Source organism: Podarcis muralis, chromosome 14 (assembly GCF_964188315.1).
Source record: "Podarcis muralis chromosome 14, rPodMur119.hap1.1, whole genome shotgun sequence".
In the NCBI taxonomy this organism is placed as follows: Eukaryota; Metazoa; Chordata; class Lepidosauria; order Squamata; family Lacertidae; genus Podarcis; species Podarcis muralis.
In genome coordinates, this window is record NC_135668.1 from 10,312,519 (window position 1) to 10,325,324 (window position 12,806).

Consider the following 12,806-nt stretch of genomic DNA (forward strand, 5'->3'; position numbering starts at 1 on the left):
AAATGACTAACAGGTTATCTGTATGTTTCCTGTTAGTCATATCTCACGAGGGCTGTGTCCTTTTCCACGTCAAAGAAAATAGCAAGCCACTAAGAATTTGTAGGAAATTTTAAAAAGCGGCATGAAGGTGTTGTGACACACATGCATCCACGAAGATCCTTCTCCGCTTCGTAGTTACATTTGCCCCAGATAGTATTTTAAACTTCAGATTTGCATGGCTGGGTAGTGCACAAGCTCCACCAGCTTCACTGGACCAGGGAACAGGTGAGAGAGATGCTGGAGCCTACAGGATATTAACGGGGACCACATAACTCTCGCAAGGAAGGCAGAGATCTCTGACCCCTAACTTACATTCCGCTTGCTTCAGGACAGGTACACACTCCCCCTTCCACTTCCTTCTTTAGCATAGGTCTGTGGAAGACTGCTGCGCCTACTCTCCAGGCATTTGGGTAGCTAGGGATCCATTTTAGATCTAAGGTGTGTATGTACAGTGTATGACTCCCTGCTTGTTTATGTGCAACCAGGCTGTCAAAAAGAAGCATCTGTGTACTCTGCCTCCTTTATTTCATGTAACAAACCAACCGTTCTTTCTTTCCTGGTGCGTGAACTCCTTTGTTAGGCACAAGGTCATGAGTAAAAACACCCATTAGTAAGGAATGCCCATTCTGACTCCAGCAAAAGATCCTAAATCTCTAGGGTGTGTGCATAGGGAACATGTGGGTGGTGGACACACAGGATGTGGGTCCAGACATACACCTTGTGAACAGTGGCCAGCGACAGCCCTATATTCTGTATTAGATCTACAGAGGCTCCCCTCCCAGGGCCGACCAATTTTGGTGGCAGGGCAGAATGGGAATGAAGCATGGGGAAGAAGGATTAATTTCTCCTTCCCTGTGTGCCAGGGTCCTGATCCTGTGCTGCCTCCCTGCAGCTGCTCTTTAGACGGGAAAAACGAAACACAACATTTATACAAAAGCTAAATACCCAATCGCATTCGTGCAATTCAGGTTAAGAACAGTTTCAGGTTAAGTACGGACCTTAGTTACACTTATTTCGGCCCTTTGTGTTGACTTCTTACAGCTGAAGTGTCATCCTAAGCATGCGCTTGAATGCGGCTCTCTCCCAAATAAGAGCACATCAGATTGACGCCTAACATCAACTGAGCGCAGTTTACAAACACCCAGATGGTAGCTATTAGATATGATCCCAGCAGAAAGGGAAGGGAAAGCAATGTGGGGTGTGTGGGTGTGGGTGAGAGAGAGAGAGGGAGAGAGATGAACTCAGTTCCTTTAAAAAGCAAAGCAAAACGTAAACAAATGCAACCGCACTCACCTGCCATTTGGAGAATCCAAGCTCTTTTCCTTGTGTAATGCCTCCAGTTTGTCCAGGCTGTGCATGAGCCCTGCTTTCTCATGCATTGGTTTCGTGCTGCAGAAAAAGAAGGGGAGGGAGACACAGAATAGTACAAGTTGTATCCCAAGCGAAAAAGCAGCCATTAGGTGGTGATCGTAGCACATAACACAGGACACAGCCAAGCCACTATCCCATCTAGCTCATAAGTGTCTATGCAGACGGATGGCAGCTGTCCAGTTTCAGGCAGGGGTCTTCCCCAGACCCCACTGGGAACGGAGGCCTGGGACACATTCTGCATGCCAAGCAGATGCACAACCACTAGGGCCTAGATCCCTAGATCTTGACAGAGAGCAAGGTTACAAAATGAAGCCCACGTTCTGTTCAGCGACACAAAACCTGCCATGCATTACTAAGTGTGCAGTGTACACACACGCCTGCAATTCTCACATGCAATCCAGACACTCAGTTCTAGGGATCGTTTGATGTTGGGACCTGGAGGTACCCCAAGAGTTAACACAGACAAAAGAGATAAATCAGAAGGGAATTTCTGGGGACCTTCTGCATGCAAGGCAGATGGTCTGCCCCTCTGCTACGGGGAATAAGGGTCTTCCTGTTGCCTAGGAAAGAAAGATACTTGCCTGGGGAGAGGGAATCTCCCTCACCTCACCTCTCCCCCCCCCCCACATACATGCCACCTGTAAACACACCTCCACCTTACACAAGCAAATGGGAGTTCCCCCTTGTACCTAAAAATGTACCAGCCACTAAGGCAAAGACTTGTTTGGAAAGAGTGTAAAACCCTACAGGCACACCGAGAGTCAGGTGTCAGCTGCAACAGCTGCGTTAACTACAACCCCGCCTGATATCCGATATTCCCTCAATAACTATTCCAAGGATCTGTGCAACTTGAGATTTGTGGCACAAAACTTTGGCATAGGTATGGGAATGCAATTGTGGCTAACGGTTCTGGATGCAGCCCCCTGGCGGGCCACACGGTTATACCACTTCAAAAGACATGGCTTTCCCCCAAAGAATCCTGGGCAGGGTAGTTAAAGGTGCTGAGAGTTATTAGGAGACCCCTATCCACACACCCCATAAGGGAAGCGGGTGGCGCTGTGGGTTAAACCACTGAGCCTAGGACTTGCCGATCAGAAGGTCGGCAGTTCAAATCCCCGTGACGGGGTGAGCTCTTGTTGCTTGGTCCCAGCTCCTGCCAATCTAGCAGTTCAAAAGCACACCAAAGTGCAAGTAGATAAATAGGTACCACTCCGGCAGGAAGGTAAACGGTGTTTCCGTGCACTGCTCTGGTTCGCCAGAAGTGCCTTAGTCATGCTGGCCACATGACCCGGAAGCTGTACGCCGGCTCCCTCGGCCAATAAAGCGAGATGAGTGCCGCAACCTCAGAGTCGGTCACGACTGGACCTAATGGTCAGGGGTCCCTTTACCTTTACCTTTATCCACCCCCCTGCAACAGAACTACAGTTCCCAGGCTGGGAATCCCTCTTCCCAGGGCACTCTGGGAAATGTAGCTCTGTGAGGGGAATAGGGGGTCGCCTAACAACTTTCAACAAACCACGGTTCCCAGGATTCATTGGGGGACGTCATGACTGCCCAAGTGGAATAATATCATTTTATAATGTTTGGTGTGGATGTGGTCACGCCACACTTTGTTGCAAACCAGGGCTGGCAGCTCGAAAAGGCCCTAAGATCTTGAAACAAGAAGAAATTCCAACGAAAGAAGAATGGCAGACGAAATTAATGGATTATGCAGAATTGGACAAAATGACAAGAAGGATTCGAAACCTGCGGGACCAGGTCCATGACGAGCAGAGTCAGACAGAGAAGATTGGAAGAAGTATATGAATTATTTGAAGAGCAACTGTAATCAACAAATTACGCTACAATACGTTTTGTAAGGAGAAATATACGAAGTGTTACAAAGTAGAAAAAGATAGAGAAATTGGTTATGAGTTTGAAATGGAATAGGGAAGACAAGAAATGCATACTGAGAGATTAGATTGGAAAATTTTCAGACAGGATTGATGGAAATCAAAAAGTTGAATAAGATGTAAAAGTATGTTTAATTACTGCTGAAAATATGTTATAAAAAAACTAATAAAAAATTATATATATAAAAGAGAGAGAGCCACTGGTCTTTGGCAATTTATCCTGTTACACAGCTGCTTAAGTCCTGGAGTAACAGTGCTGCTGCAGCGGCCTGCATCTCTTTATCTCTCTCGCAATAGCCTGGATTATCAGTTAACCAGGTCAGCAAGAGGCTTTTGGAAAACCCAAAGCAAACAGCAGTTGGGCCAAAAGGTTATCCCACGGGAGAGACTGGCAAAGCTGCCTTGAAAGAGCTGCAACTCACGCTCTGCAAGAGGGCAAGGAATCGCCCAAAATAGACAAACCATTCAAGATAAGAGAGGCTAAACGGTGAAGAGGGCCCCAGAAAACCAAACAGCGAGGCCCAGCCTGCAGGAGGAGCCAGGCATGGTGCCAGGGAGAGCTGTCAAAGAGCTTTTGTCTTGTGTTTGAGACCCAGGAAAAACTTCCACGGAGCAAAAGGGGGAGATAGGAAGGTGGACTCTACTGCCCATGGTCCATGACGAGCAGAGTCAGACAGAGACTCCTGAAGGTGGTTCCCACTTCCTTATCTGCCCCCAACTCAGCTTTGTTCCAAAAATCAGAAAACTTTAAAAATATATACAGTATATGGGGAACCTTTTTCAGTTCACGGGCCACATTCCATCTAAGCCATGGATAGGCAAACTAAGGCCCGGGGCCAGATCCGGCCCACTCGCCTTCTAAATCTGGCCCGCAGATGGTCTGGGAATCAGCATGTTTTTACATGAGTAGAATGTGTGCTTTTATTTAAAATGCATCTCTGGGTCATTTGTGGGGCATAGGAATTCGTTCATTCCCCCCCCAAATATAGTCCGGCCCCCCACAAGGTCTGAGGGACAGTGGACCGGCCCCCTGCTGAAAACATTTGCTGGCCCCTAATCTAGGCTCTCTGTCAGCCCCTGTCGGCATTCCTGCTGCACATTCTGTACCAAGTGAAGTTTCTGAACCGTCTTCAGAAAAGCACAAGTCTGAGCAGGTTTTTCATTTGCCTCACCACTTTCCCCAAGAAAATCTGCTCTTTGTTGCTGATTCAGAGCAAACGTCAATCCATAAAAACCTGATTCAGAGGTAAGATCAGGTTTCCCTGGGGGGAAAGCGGCAGGACAAGCAGAAGAATGGATAAGGCCTTCCTCAAGAGAGGGCTGTAGCTGGTAAGCCAGCAAAGCTGGTAAAAAGTCTTCCTGGCCACTCCATCTAAGTGCCTCTCCATCAAGAGCAGCGAATCCGGAAGCACTGACTTCCAGGCTGCACACCTGACTCTTCATCCCCATCTAAGACAGGTTGCAAACGACAAGTCACCTCAAAGATGAACTGTAGTCAATAAACCAGCAATCCCTTTCCCTTTTGCTGTGTGCAGCACCTCTGAGGACACAACCCACCTACAGTGGTACCTTGGTTCTCAAACACCTTGGTACTCAAACGCCTTGGTTCCCAAACGCCAAAAACCCGGAAGTAAGTGTTCCGGTTTTCAACCATGTTTCGGAAGGTGAACATCTGATGCAGCTGTCGGCTATTGTTTCCGGGGCGCCTGCACCAATCAGTGCCTTGGTTTTTGAACATTTTGGAAGTAAAACAGACTTCTGGAACAGATTAAGTTTGGCGCTTTTGTTTTTGTTATTTATTTTGCGTTTTTGTTTTTGAGGCTTTTTTGGTTGATTTGTTTTTTGACTGTGTGGAACCCAGCTCTGCTATTGATTGATTGATTGATTGATTGATTGACTGATTGTGTGACTGCGGAAATGGATAACCCCCCCCCCAATCCAAACAATGACTATCATCAGTGCAGGTAAGAAAAAAATTATTTTTAATTTTTACCACCTACAATACTGCCTTATTTATTTTATAGTACAGTACATTGATTATTGCTTTCATTTTATGGATCAATGGTCTTGTTAAATAGTAAAATTCATGTTAAGTTGCTGTTTTAGGGATTGTTTTTAAAAGTCTGGAACGGATTAATCCGTTTTGCATTACTTTCTATGGGAAAGCACGTCTTGGTTTTGGAACGCTTTGGTTTTGGAATGGCCTTCCAGAACAGATTAAGTTTGAGAATCAAGGTACTGTACCACTGTACTTGGATTACACACTAAACAGGTTTTCATCAACGGAAGTGGAGGATCTACTTCTTTCCCCCAAGTCTACCTTTTATCTGCAACCAGTGAGGCAGTGCAAATACAGGTGTTAGGTTATAAACAGATTTAAGATAAGAGATAAAGGTTTTAAAAGGTGCAAACTTCTGCCCTTGCTTCCGCTTTTTCCAAACTGGAGACTGCTTCCTGGGTAATCAGCACTCCTTAACTTTGCAAAATTTGAAATCAAATTCTGGATTTCCCAGGGTTTTAGTTTTTTCATCTCCCCCCACTGCCTTTCCAATTTTGGAATGAAAAATCACACGGCTAACTCAGCACGATGCAAAGATGGCCATAAAGGAGTCAAACAAAAGGAAGGAGCAGGTATAAACTAGAACAAGGTTATAAACTAGAACAAAGGAGAGTCAGGTAAAGTTAACGGAGCTCAGAATAAAAGCCTGCTGGAAAAGAAAACTCTTTTCACTTGGCAGTAGGATAAGATCAGAGAGGGAGACACACAGGTGTCCTGTGGCAGGGGGTTCCAAAGGCCAGGAACCACACAAACTCACTGTAGCTGGTGGCAGAACCCACAGGAAGGTTTCCACAGATGACATGACCTACAAGGTAGGATTATACAGGCATTTAGGGGATAGAAGTTTTTAACGTTTGATGTTATATTATGTTTTTGTGTGTGTTGGAAGCTGTCCAGAGTGGCTGGGGCAACCCAATCAGATGGGTGGGGTATAAATACTACTATTATTATTATTATTATTATTATTAGGCATGCCCAACAAGAAGTGCCCTTCCCCACCCCCGTCAAAAGCTTAGCTGCTGCTTTTTGTTCTGGCTGATGCCTCTGGATGGGTTCCAAAGGCAGCCCCATGCAAAGCACACCACAGCAAGCTTTAAAACTTGTTTATTTTAAATAAAGAGTGCGGATTTTACACACATACACACCCCAGCATGCCAGAGCATATCAGAGGTCTGAGGGATTTTCCGCTGACGCAAATAGGATATCGTTTCACAGAAGCGGGGAACTGATTTCTGTGTTAGCACAGAAAAGATTATGTAGGCCCTGGTCCTGAAACAGCGCTTTTCGTTTCTTTTTCATTCATATTGAGCCATCGGTGTGCATGGCACTTTAAATCCCCAGGTCCATTTTCTCCCACCTCCTCTTGTGATTTCCCTTGCGTTGGATTTCAGACTATAAGCACCTAGAGAGGCACAGACCTAGAGAGGCACAATCCCCAAAGTGCAAAAGGACAACTCTCTACCTCAAGTAGTTTACAATCTGGGGCAGAGTGCTCCAACATGAAGGGCCACGTGCGGCCCCTCAAGGCCTTTTCTGGCAGCCCTAGGAACTGACACTGGGTTTGGCAAGCATGATTGAGGGCTCTGACAAGGTCCTAGAGTCCTCCTGTCTCCTTCCCAAAGCCTACTTCGTACTTTCCCAATTTTTGGAAGGAGGTGGGATGGCTCCAAGACCCTGCCAGAGCCTCGCTTTGTGAAGGCAGAAGGAGGGCTGGGGTGGGGGCTTCAATTTTTTGTCCCCCCCCCCCCATGCACAAGGCAGTGTGTGGCCCACGGGTTCCATGCCAAAGTACAGTGGTACCTCTGGTTAAGAACTTAATTTGTTCCGGAGGTCTGTTCTTAACCTGAAACTGTTCTTAACCTGAGGTACCACATTATTATTATTATTATTATTATTATTAATTATTATTTATACCACATCCATCTGGCTGGGTTTCCCCAGCCACTCTGGGCGGCTTCCAACAAAACACTAAAATACAATAACCTATTAAACATTAAAAGCTTCCCTAAACAGGGCTGCCTTCAGATGTCTTCTAGAAGTTTGGTAGTTACTTTTCTCTTTGACATCTGGTGGGAGGGCGTTCCACAGGGCGGGTGCCACTACCGAGAAGGCCCTCTGCCTGGTGAAGATGCTTAGGAGAAGTTTGGAGGAAGCATGCCATCACACAAGCAATCCCAAGTACCTGGGGTATACAGCATCAAACCTCTGGATTTCAACCCGTCCTGCAGCTCACAAGGCAGAAGAAGAGCCTTTCTCCCTCTCAAAAAACAAAGAAAGAGCAGAAACTGGCAATCGAAGGGCTGACTAATATGATCCCCATAGCATGGGAAGCTGCTTCCAGTTGGTTCCCACGCAATGCTTCAGGGCAGGAAGATGCTGCATGGGTCAAACGGTTGGACCCTAGAAAATTACTGCCCCTATTTTGCTTCTGAGGGGGAGAGTTTAAGGGGCGCCTTCTTTAACATCTCAAGAAGCTAAGAGACCTGAGCGGCTGCATATTCCCCTCTAGCGCATGCATGCACTTGAACTGCAAGTCACTGTCCCTGCCATTCCAAGCTGCTCTGGGTGTTAGCAATTCATAGGGGCAATTGTGGTAGATTCTAGTATATCTTTAACCCAAGAAATACACACACCTTTATTTATTCCTTTTATTTTATAGGAAAATTATGGTTTGCTAGTACATCTTTAACCCAACCAATAGACACACCTTTCTTTTGTCCTTGATCAGAACTGGGCTGCAAGCCTCTTCCGACAGCTACTCAGCAAGTCCCATTCAGTTCAATGGCGTTTGCTCCTAGCTATGTAGATATGGGACTGCAAGTTGATCCTTTTAAAAGTTTTATTTATTTATTTATTTATTTATTTATTTATTTATTTATTTATTTATTTATTTATTTATTTATTTATTTATTTAAAAAAAAATGTACTCAGGTGAGTGTAAATGAAAAGCGGTTGATGGTAATTTTGAGCAGAAGAGGTGGGAAGGGAGTGGTGGGTTGCGGAGCAGCATAGCTGTCAACGTTTCCCTTTCTTTAAGGAAATTCCCTTATTCCGAATAGGATTCCTCGCAAGAAAAGGGAAAAGTTGACAGCTATGAGGAGCAGGGGAGGTGTCAACCTTTGCCTTGCTGGCTGTTTCTCTGTTCAAAAACTCCCTCCACCCACCGACCCCCGAAGCTCCAAAATCACATTTACAACTATAAATACATATATTTGCATTTTGAATTGAGTAAGAACCAGTGAGGAAATACTTCCACTTCTCCTTCAGAGATACAAGCTAAGTAGTTCATCTGCTTGGTCATTACTATACCCTACAGATGGGGGGTCTCAGCCCCAGGGGCCAAAAGTTCCCCCTAACCTCTCTATTTCCCCAGGCCAGTATTTTCACCTGGTTAGAATGTCTCTAATGATGCTTCTTGCTTGGCTGGACTGAAGACCGAGAGGGGTCATGTGTGTGTCTGTGCAGAAACTAGCCTATATTCAACAAAGCTAAAATTCACTCTCATTACTCTGCCAACTTTGCTCTTTGGCCCCACGCGCCACTGGCTTGCGGCCCTCAGAAAGTTGCTCAGGAAGGAACGCGGTCAGTGTGCTGGCAGTGTGCCCCGCTGCCGTTATGCACAACTGTGAGCAAATTCTAGCTGGTCCTTGGGCTGTCTGGGTTCAAAATTATTCCCTTTCATGTCTGCACTCATGCGAACATGCATGCACACACAGATAGGCAGAACGGTGATCATAGAGCAAGGTTTTGGGGGGCAGAAATCCACCCCACCCACTCCAACTCAGGAGAATGAGCAGCGAGGCTCTAAATGCAGCAGCGGCAGGACTGAGCTGACCCCATTCTGAAGCAAGTGAAGAAAGAAACTTTGCCATCTAACAGGGCGGCCCCCAAAATTACAATTACCACAGAGCCTAGGACTTGCCGATCAGAAGGTCAGCAGTTTGAATCCCCGTGATGGGGTGAGCTCCCATTGTTCAATCCCAGCTCCTGCCAACCTAGCAGTTTGAAAGCACGTCAAAGTGCAAGTAGATAAATAGGTACCACTCCGGTGGGAAGGTAAATGGCATTTCCGTGTGCTGCTCTGGTTTCCCAGAAGCGGCTTAGTCATGTTGGCCACATGACCCGGAAGCTGTACGCCGGCTCCCTCGGCCAATAAAGCGAGATGAGCACCGCAACCCCAGAGTCGGTCACGACTGGACCTAATGGTCAGGGGTCCCTTTACCTTACCTACACACACCCCAGTTAGTAGATGGAGATAGTAAATGTTGCTGAATATGCATGATCAGATCACGAACTAAATAATTCTATTAAATATTTATTTTTAAAGCAAGAAACCTGCTATGGCCGATTGACTAATACATATTGCTTCAGAGGAAACCAGCTCAGTTTAATCACTTTTACAGCTACATCTCACCAGTATGCAAATTACTGGGGTTCTAGCAGGTCAGTTCTCAATCCCCAAATATGAAATGAATGAGGTAGGAACTGCTAGAAAGGGGAAGAGGCTTGCAGTGCAGTCCTATACAGGTCTACTCGGAAGGACACCTTGATGAGTTCAATGGAATCTACTCCCAAGTAAGTAGGCCGAGGATTGCAGCCTTAACCCGTGGAATAAAGGTCAGGATTAGGAGCACTGGAAAGAAGACATAAGAAATCACAAAGTCAGTGCCTTTATTAGGTGCTTTGACTACTATTTTTAATTTTTAATGTTATTTATATTTTGCTTGTTTTCATTTGAAACATTTATAAACCACTTAATTTTTTAAAAAAATCTAAACAAAGTTCCAAAGTGCAATAAAATAAAACTATTCCCAATTGTGGAACAAACATTACTAGTGCAAATTCTGCTGATTGAAGCCATAATGTAGGAACATATGGGGCAAGGCAATCCTTTAAGTAAACTTAAAGGGTTTTATTTACCAATAATAAAACCTTTACAGTCCAATGCCTGTCCTGGTATCAAAATGGCAGCCAGCGCAAATGTTTGAGCAGAGGTGCAATACGCCGACAAGATCTCACTCTGGTCAGCAACCGTGCTGCAGAATTCTGCACTAACTACCATTTCCACAGAATCCACAGAAGTGCATTTCAGTAAGTCAGTCTTGAAGTTCCCAACATCTGCACTGCTGTGGCCAAAATCTCCCAGGTGGCCTGACTAGCCAAAGCCGGCAAAAGAAAAGAAGGCAGGGAACGGGAAGGAGCAGAGGCCGGCAAAGCTATTTTAAGTATTTTCAGGTACAAAGCATGTGAGCGGACTGACGCAACTGAAGATCCTAAGGTGCCATATAAGCAATAATAAAAATAGATTAAAAACCTCTAGGGACTGCGGCCAACTCTTCTATTGATTTACCTCCAGCCGCTGCTGAAAACCGTGGCTCCTATTGTCCGGGGAGAGTGAGCAAAAATACACAGCAGCAGTACTGTTCTCTGAACGTGGCACATGGGGGCACTTAGGGGCGCCCCCAATTGATCTCAGGGTTTGCAACAGGGCATAGGGGAGGAGGCAGTCCTTAAGGGGGAAAGGAGACGAAGCATGGCACCGTTGCTAAAGGTTAGTTTTGCACAGACTTATAACAGATCTCTGTGGGTTAAACCACAGAGCCTAGGACTTGCTGATCAGAAGGTCGGCGGTTCAAATCCCCGCGACGGGGTGAGCTCCCGTTGCTCGGTCCCAGCTCCTGCCCACCTAGCAGTTCGAAAGCACGTCAAAGTGCAAGTAGATAAATAGGTACCACTCTGGCAGGAAGGTAAATGGCATTTCAGTGCGCTGCTCTGGTTCGCCAGAAGTGGCTTAGTCATGCTGGCCACATGACCCGGAAGCTGTATGCCGGCTCCCTCGGCCAATAAAGCAAGATGAGCACCGCAACCCCAGAGTCGGCCACGACTGGACCTAATGGTCAGGGGTCCCTTTACCTTTATGACAGATCTCTTAGCCTAACCTACTTTGCAGGGTTGTGGTGGGGCTAGAACAGCACTCTCTGTACATTTTGGATGAGATGCAGGAAATAAATAAGGCATGCTGATAACACGAAGGTTGCAGGTTCGGTCCCCGTAAGGGACAACTGCATATTCCTGCCTTGCAGGGGTTGGACTAGATCGGGGTCAACAAACTTTTTCAGCAGGGGGCCGGTCCACTGTGCCTCAGACCTTGTAGGGGGCCGGGCTGTATTTTGGGGGGGGGGGGAAATGAGCGAGTTCCTATGCCCCACAAATAACCCAGAGATGCATTTTAAATAAAAGCACACATTCTACTCATGTAAAAACACGCTGATTCCCAAACCGTCCATGGGCCAGATTTAGAAGGCGATTGGGCCAGATCTGGCCCCCGGGCCTTAGTTTGCCTACCCATGGACTATGATCCACAGCATCCCTTTTATGATTTTATGAGATATATTGGGTTTAGGCTGTATATATCCACCTTGCTATTGGGATAGGTGTGTAGCTTTGCATGCAGAACGACCCAGCTTCAGTCCCTGGCAGCTGCCCGTCAGTGTAGACAATACTCAGAGAGATGGAGCCATGGTCTGCCTCAGTCCAAGACAGCTCTCCCACATTCCTATGTTGCTGAGACATTGGAAGCTGCTTTATAGCAGGTCAGACGATGTGCCCACCTAGCCCAGTGTTGTCTGCTCTGGCTGGCAGCCGCTCTCCAAGTTCCTGGGCAGAGAACGGTCCTTCCCATCACCTGCTCCCTGGTTATCTTAACTGGAGATACCTGGGATTAAAACTGGGGCCTCCTCCAGGCAGAACACGCACTCTGCCACTAAGCTGAAAGAAAGATAAAATCCTGCAAGGCAGCAGCAAAAAGCCATAATGAAGTTTGTAGCTGCTGAAAAGCTTGCCCTGTATAACCTCCTTGAATTGTCCTCATATGATACATTCATCCCAATACTTCTTTTCTTATCACCTTCTCTTTCTCTCTCTCTCGCTTTCTCTTTTTGTCGAACTTCAAACTAGGTCAAGTACATAGAAGGGAGTGAGGGAATGTTTTAGCCAAGATTACTATATATTCTTTCAGCAGGTTAATACTGAACCAGAGATTCCATTCTGGAGGAGAAATGATGGACCGCACACACACACACACACACATCTAGACTAAATCACAGATTGACTTTCATCCTGTGAATTTAATTAACCAGGTAGTGTCTTGTCGTATGAATTAGCACTTTGTCTAATAAATAAAGGAAGACAATGAAAGGTGGCATAGAGGTGAGGTAGAGAGACTGATTTAGGTATCTTGTTTTAAAATAAAAACCATCTAGCAAACTCATTCTCCAAGATTTCATCCTTCAAAAGCAAGATGGCATCATTCATATGTAAGGGATCAGTATCGGCAGGTTTGAAGAAACCCAAACGTTTTCAGAAGTACACAAATAAAATACCTGGTGGCACAATAAATGGGGACACTAAAACAGTCCAGTTAGGGCATGGAAAGGCGGATTCTG

The 12,806-nt window shown here is 46.0% G+C and overlaps 1 protein-coding gene across 2 annotated transcripts in view; it reads right to left on the bottom strand.

The window, feature by feature from the left end:
* The window catches only part of GRAMD2A (GRAM domain containing 2A), a 63,778-nt gene that overhangs the window by 23,181 nt on the left and 27,791 nt on the right, over nucleotides 1–12,806 (bottom strand). For both annotated transcript variants that reach the window (XM_028705412.2, XM_077918919.1), the window contains exon 2: nucleotides 1,333–1,428. In XM_028705412.2, the coding sequence (XP_028561245.2) occupies nucleotides 1,333–1,428 (96 nt within the window). The remainder of the gene's footprint in view (nucleotides 1–1,332; nucleotides 1,429–12,806) is intronic.